At 49.2% G+C, this 9,073-nt stretch overlaps 1 protein-coding gene across 1 annotated transcript; it reads left to right on the plus strand.

Moving 5' to 3' along the window:
• Nucleotides 1–7,595: 7,595 nt before the first annotated feature.
• Nucleotides 7,596–7,982, plus strand: LOC124694309 (cortical cell-delineating protein-like). The gene has a single exon (XM_047227306.1). The coding sequence runs from the start codon at nt 7,596–7,598 to the stop codon at nt 7,980–7,982; it is 387 nt and encodes a 128-aa protein (XP_047083262.1).
• The last annotated feature ends 1,091 nt before the right edge of the window (nt 7,983–9,073 follow it).

Below are 9,073 nucleotides of genomic sequence, written 5' to 3' on the forward strand. Positions count from 1 at the left end.
TCTTGCCGACGAGCTTAGCCCTCCACGACTCTACGGAGCACTCAAGGTGGACGACAGGCAAGCGCATCAAGTCGGAGGTTGGGTTGGTTTCATCCAGCCTGACCAAGTAGCAAGATCAAACCAATGAGCAAACCAGGAGAGGCTGATCCTTGTGATCGGCCCCAAAAAATTTACGAAGGGAACTTACAAGACCTTCAACGAGCAAGCAACGTGGAGGCCGATTCCAGTAATCGGCCAAAATTATCCTCACCTACCTTTCTGCCTGGGTTCAACATGTTATCCAACAGAGCCGATACCATCAATTTTCTTGACAGAATCGGCTCGGGGGGCACCCAGATATATGAAAATACGAGGATATGCAACAGAAGCATCTCATCTTTTGTTGACGGGTATTGAAATATGGGGGCCGATGCACAGGTCGGCCGTAAAAATAAAAAGTGAAAATTCGAAAATTTTCGAGCACGACCGATGCGAGCAGACATCGACTTCGGAATCAAGAAACAGCCGATGCGTAGCCATCGACTCTAGTTGTGCGAGGATTATCAAGCCTTCACCAAATCCAGGATTTCCAATCTGTGGGGCTAGTGCAGCTGAAACGAAAGATTATCGGCTGTCAGAGGAAGAAAGAGGATCGGCTGTGGCACATTCTCGCCTCGAGTAAGAGCTCGGGGGGCAGCTCACTTTGAAGGCTTTCCGCTCAGAGAAGCCGATTTGTGTTCAAATCGGCTGACGCTGCATAAGGAACTTCCCCACACACGATCAGGCCCAGGTCTACACAGTTCATGCGCGTATCCTCGTCTCTGTTTTGCGTTGGCTGAGACTCGGGGGGCAACAGGCCTGGTAGGTGCTCCATTGAAAAGCCGATTGAAGTACCATCGGCTGATCCTCGTTACAACCTTCTTCACAAAGCGATGAACGCTCGCTAAGGAGTTGAAGAATGGAAGGATGAATGTCGAAGGACCGATGCGTTGTTATCGGCTCATTACACATTGGCGAAGAGGGCAAATCGGCAAGGTCGATAGGAGAGGCAAATCGGCTCAATCAAACTCGAAGAAATCGGCAAACTCGAATTAGGGAACAGTTCTTCATTGATAAGCGAGATTTCTTACATAAAGAGCTAATTGCCCTCAAAAGGAAATACTAGGGGATACATTGCCCCAATCTGCTACTACTGACCCTATGCTAGAGGTCCTATCTATGGGCCATCACTGCCCTCATCATCAGAGCTTTCATCGGCACTGCTACCGATGGGCTCCTCGTTGCTACTCCCATAGCCCTCCACCGGGGCTTCGTCTCCATCTTCGTCGTCGCTGCTGTCATCGTCCCACCACATGCGAAGGCGCTTCGCTGGTGGGTAGCCCTCGAGGGAGTCGTCGTCGTCGTCGTCCTCCTCCTCCTCTTCTTCCTCCACCACCCCTCGGAGGAGGTGAAGTCGTCCCGGAGAAGCGATCGTCATCGCTCTCCTCCTCCGATTCCCCGTCGGCGAGGAAACGAAGGTCGCTCTCCCCGTCCGTCGAGGATTGGTCGTCCTCGGACCAGATGGAGAAGTCATGGTCTGACTCCTCCCCGGCCGCAATGGCACGGCGGGTGTTGGCCGCATGGGCCGCCGCCGGGTTATGCTCCGGCGTCGGCTCGCGGGATATGGAGGACTGGCTGGAAGGGTCCGATAGGGCAGAGGAGGAGGAAGACATGATGGCGCTGGAGGATTTTTGGACTGCTAATGCGAGGAGGATGCAGAGCAGAACTGTTCATAGCGGTTAAATAGAAGGGGAGATGATGAGAATTCAATGCCACAGCAGTTTCCGAGGAAGTGGTGTTTGAAAGAAAGAGAAAAGACTGCCAAATCACGCGGAGAAATTGAGAAGGCAAGTCATCATGGTAACGGATACTGCGACGGTTCTGCCACGACATGACCCGACGAAAGGAAGCGTAATGATTTTGGAAATACCATTTCCAAAACCAGGGGGGCATGTGTTATCACCGTAATTTAACCGAGTCGAGGTGGGCCGCAGATCAAGATGGGCTTAAGGAAATATACGTGGAGAATTATGTGAATCGGCTCGTTATACCAAGTTGGGCTTAATTGCCCGTGTATCTGTAACATATTAGACCTATTTTAGTTTAGAGATAGAATCTTAGTCGTGCACGGTTTAGTGCATGCCCACATTAGAAAGTCCCCTGGACTATAAATATGTACCTAGGGTTTATGGAATAAACAACAACTCACGTTCAACCCCAAAACAAACCAATCTCGGCGCATCGCCAACTCCTTCGTCTCGAGGGTTTCTATCGGGTAAGCGACATGCTGCCTAGATCGCATCTTGCGATCTAGGCAGCACAAGCCCCACGTTGTTCATGCGTTGCTCGTACTCGAAGCGCTTTTGATGGCGAGCAACGTAGTTATCATTAGATGTGTTAGGGTTAGCATTGTTCTTCGTTTAAGCATGCTTACGTAGTGCAACCCTTGCATATCTAGCCGCCCTCACGCCTATCTCAGGTGTGGGGCGGCACCCCGCTTGATCATTATTTAGTAGATCTGATCCGTTGCGATTGCTCCTTGTTCTACAAGGATTAGTTTAATATCTGCAATAGTTTGGCCTTACAATGGGGGGAGGATCCGGTGGCACGTAGGGTGGCGTTCGCAAGTCCTAAACGGGATGTTCCTAGAATCAACTTCATGTTGGTTTTCTGGCCTTGTTTAGGATCGGCTTACGAGCACCGTGCGTGGCCGCAAGGCCCAACCTGGAGTAGGATGATCCGGTTATGCGGTGAAAACCCTAAATCGTCGTAGATCTCTTTAGCTTCATCTTGATCAAGCAGGACCGCCAAGTATTCGTGCACCCCGTACGGATCATGGGTGGATCGGCTCTTTGAGCCGATTCACGGGATAACCCGAGAGCCGATCGAGGCTCGTATTTAATGTTTACATGTATGCCCCGCAGAAACTAAGCGAGGCACCCTCATCACCTTCCCGACCGGAGTATAGGTCGGGTGGCACGCCCTTGCACTTCGCAACGCCGCGTGTGACCGAAGAGCATTGCGGGCCGTCGCTCGGAGGGGTCTCAGCCAGCCGCAGCTCTAGGCTCCCCCCGGCTCTACAGTGTTGACAAGGCCGCTGCCCGCCGGTGGGTTTTGGCAGTCAACAGTCTGGCAAAGTTGAGGACTTTTGTAGGAAGAAGATTGATGAGAAATGTCGCCGTGAGGAAAGCTTCATCCCAAAATTTGAGAGGCATGGAGGCATTGGCTAATAAAGAGAGACCTACTTCAACAATGTGTCGATGTTTGCGTTCTGCGGAACCATTTTATTGGTGTGCATGAGGACATGACACGTGATGAGTGATGCCAACTTTTTGAAAGAAAGAATTGAGTTTTTCATATTCACCACCCCAATCAGTTTGCATAGTAATTATTTTGCGGTTAAATTTTCGTTCAACTAGTTGTTGGAAATTGAGAAAAACTTGATAAACATCAGAACGCTTTTTAAGCAAATAAATCCATGTAAATTTGCTAAAATCATCAATAAAGCTTACATAGTACGAGTGTTTTCCAACAGAGGTGGGTGCAGGACCCCAAACATCAGAAAAAATTTGTTCTAGAGGAACCGTGGAGACACTAGTAGAAAGCGGATATGGTAATTGGTGGCTCTTGGCTTGTTGACATGGATCACAAACATATGGATTTATTTCAGTGGAGTGGGGAAGATTATTTCGGCGAAGAATTTGTTGAACAACAAATGAAGAGGGATGTCCGAGTCGGCAATGCCATGTAGATGAAGACGGCTTGATGGTGACGAAAGCTTGCTTAGGAGACCCCGTAGAGATGGGCACAAGGGGATACAAGCCACCATGGCATGGGCCCTTAAACACGATTTGCTACGTGGCCTGATCCTTAATCAAAAAGAAGAACGGGTGAAACTCGACAAAAGCATTATTATCAAGTGCAATTTTGTGGGCGGAGAGTAAATTTTTGGATGCACTAGGAACATGTAAAATATTACGAAGATGAATGGAGCTATGAGGGGTGCGCAAAATCGAATGACCAATATGTTTAATTGCCATACCTTGACCACTAGCATTATGGACTTGATCGTTGATACGTCCAATTTGCATCACTATTTTATATCATAATTTGCTGTTATTCATTGATATATTTCATATTGGGACACAATACTTATGTTATTTCATCTATTTTGCATGTTTCATGATTATTTGGAGATCGAGCACCGGAGCCAGGATTCTGCTGGAAAAAGCACCGTCAGGATGCAATATTTCGGAAGATCAACTGTGGAAGGAAGTTTTACAGAAAATCCTATTTTTCCAGATGACGGAGGAAGCCAGAAGGGGGAGCCAGCTGGACCCAAGGTGGGCCCACACCATAGGGTGGCGCGGCCCATGGCCTGGCCGCGCCACCATGTGGTGTGGGGCCCCTCGGCCTCTTTCGCCTCCTTTTCTTCGCGAAACCCTTCGTCCCGAAGACCTAAGCCACGAGAGGAATCCTCACGAAGGGTTACAGCCCGCCTCGCGGGGCGGAGAACACCGAGAGAAAAGAGCTCTCCGGCGGGCAGGAATCCGCCGGAGAAATTCCCTCCCGGAGGGGAAATCGACGCCATCGTCACCGCCATCGAGCTGGACATCATCTCCATCACCATCATCATCATCTCCACCATCATCACCGCCATCTCCACCGCTGGACATCGTCACCGCTGTAGCAATTTGGGTTTGATCTTGATTGTTTGATAGGGGAAACTCTCCCGATACTGATTTCTACTTGTTGTTGATGCTATTGAGTGAAACCATTGAACCAAGGTCTATGTTCAGATTTTTATTCATCATCATATCACCTCTGATCATGTTCCATATGATGTCTCGTGAGTAGTTCGTTTAGTTCTTGAGGACATGGGTGAAGTCTAATTGTTAGTAGTGAACTATGGTTGAGTAATATTCAATGTTATGATATTTAAGTTGTGGTGTTATTCTTCTAGTGGTGTCGTGTGAACGTCGACTACACGACACTTCACCATTTATGGGCCTAGGGGAATGCATCTTGTACTCGTTTGCCAATTGCGGGGTTGCCGGAGTGACAGAAACCTAAACCCCGTTGGTATATCGATGCAGGAGGGATCGCAGGATCTCAGAGTTTAAGGCTGTGGTTAGATTTATCTTAATTACTTTCTTGTAGTTGCGGATGCTTGCAAGGGGTATAATCACAAGTATGTATTAGTCCTAGGAAGGGCGGTACATTAGCATAGGTTCACCCACACAACACTTATCAAAACAATGAAGATTAATCAACCGTATGTAGCGAAAGCACTAGACTAAAATCCCGTGTGTCCTCGAGAACGTTTGGTCATTATAAGTACACAAACCGGCTTGTCCTTTGTGCTAAAAAGGATTGGGCCACTCGCTGCAATTATTTCTCTCGCATTTTACTTACTCGTACTTTATTCATCTGTTACATCAAAACCCCCTGAATACTTGTCTGTGAGCATTTACAGTGAATCCTTCATCAAAACTGCCTGTCAACACCTTCTGCTCCTCGTTGGGATCGACATTCTTACTTATCGAAGATACTACGATACACCCCCTATACTTGTGGGTCATCAATCGTGCCCCTTGTAGTGTTCATGAGTGGACAATTTGCTCAATTCGCTAGTGATATGATCAGTGGCACCCGTGTCCATGTACCAATTTGTGTCAACACCATAGGAGGCCATGTGCGCACCTTTTTCTTCAGTTTGTGTGTCATCATCATCACCGTAGCGCCACCAACACTCGTTGGCGGGGTGCCCGTGCTTCGTGCAAATTTGACATGTGACGTCTTGATAAGGGGAGGGCGTGCGATGGCTATGACCACGACCACGACCACGCCCCCCATTGTGCGACGGACGACGAGCATGCTCCGGAGCATCCTGACGACGTGGAGGGCACCCACGTGATTGGTGGCGGCCACCACCATAGTTGTTGTTTCCGTAGTTGTTGTTGCCGTAGTTGTTGTTGCCGCCATAGGGACCGTGGCGATAGCCGCCCCCTTGTCCGGGGCGCGAGCCACGACCGCGAGCCGCAGCGTTTGCCGATGAAGTGAAGACGCCACTGGGATGCTCCGACTCGGAGAGCATCTCTTGGCGATAGTCGTAGGCCATGAGTTGATTGCACACACCGGCGGCGGTGGTAGCGGGGTTGGCGTCGATGGAGGAGACAAGGGCGTTGTATTCCCCGGCCAGACCAGCGAGGAGATATTCCTTGAGCTCGATGTCGGAGATGACCCGCCCCGCGGCTGCAAGTTCCGAGGCGAAGCCCTTCATCTTGGCGATGTAGACGGCGGCGGTGAGGTCTTTCTTCTTCGTGTTGGTGAGAGCTGCACGCAGCATCCCAACCCGGGCTGCGGATTGGGCGGAGAAAATATCTCCAATTGTCTTCCAAACCTCGGCTGCATGCTCTAAAGCAAGAACATCGGCGAGCACATCAGGAGATAGAGTTTTGAGCAGATAACTTACGACCTGCTGGTCCCTCGAAATCCACACGCCATAGGCGGGATTGGGGACGATGATTTTCTTCTTTTCCTCATCTTCAACCTCCATTGTTTTTGCGGGCGCCGGGTCGGAGCCGTCGAGCAGCCCCATGACCTGCACTCCTCGCAGCGCGGGAAGAACTTGAGCCTTCCACAAGAGATGATTCTCCCGGGTGAGTTTGTCGGACGGAGGAGCTCCAAGAGCCGCCGCCAGGGCCATGGAGGATGACGCCATGGGAGGGAGGGAGGAAGAAACGATGTATTTTCTTGTTTGTCGATGGTTTCTAGTTGGATGTCGATGGAAGAGCTAGCTCTGGTACCATGTTAATTTGAGGGAAACGACTGCCCTGTTGAGGGGTCGGTTGCATGTTTATATGGAATGGAAAAGCCCCATTCGTGGCACTTACATGGAAAGGAAATAAACTAGGAAATACATGGAAGGAGCAAGAAAGGAAAGGAGAGAATCTGGGCAATCTGTATGTAGCCGTTGGAGGTCAATCCCGGTGGTGTACTACACCATGCGGGTTGCCTTAGGCTCATACAGATTTGTACAAAGTTTGGTCTAACATAGTTGACTTCTTCTGCTCCCTTAGGAAATGCATATAATACGCAAGCTCGCGCGCTCGGCCTCCATCGTATCGTATGCCACCACGCGCTGTACGTACGCGTGTCTATGCCGGCATGAAAACCAGCGCAAGAGTTGCCCGTATTCTACTATTCTGTGTGCGTAGCTTGTTTTAAAATAGCAAAGTCCATCCAGAGTACGTATGTATGGAGCTCTAGGGAAATTCTGGCGTAGATCACGCTCTAATTAAATGAACCTTTTGTTTGTTATGCCGCGCAGAGAACCGTAGAGTCTATAAGTGTACACGTACGTATGTTAGTACCAAATTTGTAGTTTAGGTTAGAATGTAGCTGGAGTCAAGCACAATCGATCGATCGTGACATCTACACGCTACTGTGCATGTGCAATCGGGCTATAAATACCATCCCAAACCCAGCACAAGATCATCACACAAAGCCTAGCCACATCCAACAATATCGAGATCACGAGCTAGCTCTAGCTTTACTCGAACAAGGTTGTAGCAATGGCGCCATCATCCAAGAAGCTCGTCGTCCTGTTCGTTGCCCTGAGCCTGATGATTGCCGCCGTGCACGGCTGCGGACCCCACTGCCCGACCCCGTCGCCACCACCGCCGGCGACTAGCGGCGGCACCTGCCCGATCAACACGCTGACGCTGGGCGTGTGCGCCGACGTGCTGAACCTGCTGAAATTACACCACGGCGTGCCGTCGAACGAGCAGTGCTGCCCACTGCTGCACGGGCTGGCCGACCTGGACGCCGCCGTGTGCCTCTGCACGGCCATCCGGGCCAACATCCTGGGCGTGATCAACCTCAACCTGACAGCCGACATCGTCCTCCTCCTGAACCAGTGCGGCAAGACCTGCCCTCCCGGCTTCACCTGCCCCCGCTGAACGTATCCATACGCTCCATGCACCTATATACATACGTACTGTATACGAGTCTCCGTTCCGTTCCATGTAAGTGTTTGGTCTCGTGCATCCTCAGCTTCCCTGCCTGCCATGAACGCACGCAGTAGTCCGGTCCGAGGTATGTATACGTAAAAGTGTCTTATTGTGGTGTCTAATAAAATGTGGTACCGCCTGTGTTGCGGCTAACCGTATCTATATGTACCCGTAAGTGAAATTGTGAAAGAAAAGTTTGTTTAACATGTGTTATCGTTGGAAGTGCTAAATCAATCTATCGAGGAAAAGCAATCACAGTAAGCTAACAAGATTTGACAACGTTATTAATGATCAACTGCGGCCCATTTTTAATGGGCGCTGCTCCCCAAGCACAATCATAATACCCTCGACGATAACCCGCAACGGTGATACATATATTTCAGATCTATAATGCCACGCCGGTCCAGCCCCACCGAACCGTACCAGAAAACACAATGATACGTCTAACGTAGCTTGTATCTAGTCCTTTTTTGCCTACTGTCAGTACCTTTATATATTAGCCTAGGTTACGGGTATTCGACTTCAACACGCAACCTACCGTTAATTACAAATGCAACTATAGTGCAACTCGTAGACATATTCAACCCATATCTCTATAAGCATGTGTTAACTCGGTCGAAAACTGTATGACATATATGAAAATAGCAATACACCACCTCCTCATGACTCAGAATCAGGGCGTGACGGGAATACTTGTTTTTTGCATATATTGTTCCGCTAAACATACAAGGTTCAGGTCTAAGATCATGTCAGTCTGACTAAATAACACTCATTACAATTAGAAACTTGCATCAACATATATATCAACAACAAATCTTTAAGATAGATACCACAAATTCTGATGACAATTTAGCCTTTCTTGATTGAACTCATCCAATTCCTATCCAGCCTAATTGCCTCCAAAGGAGAACTCACACATGGCGGAGAAGGATGGAAACATGGTGGTTGAAATTGGCTTCCTAATCTTGGCGGATAATCAACCACTCCAGCGTGGATGTGGAGAGAAGAACCAATCCGGCCCCAAACAAAGATTGTCATGG

Source organism: Lolium rigidum, chromosome 3 (assembly GCF_022539505.1).
Source record: "Lolium rigidum isolate FL_2022 chromosome 3, APGP_CSIRO_Lrig_0.1, whole genome shotgun sequence".
Lineage (NCBI taxonomy): Eukaryota > Viridiplantae > Streptophyta > Magnoliopsida > Poales > Poaceae > Lolium > Lolium rigidum.

Bases quoted from the DNA above. Each gene is read 5' to 3' on its own strand.
- LOC124694309 (XM_047227306.1), top strand. From the start codon at position 7,596: ATGGCGCCATCATCCAAGAAGCTCGTCGTCCTGTTCGTTGCCCTGAGC.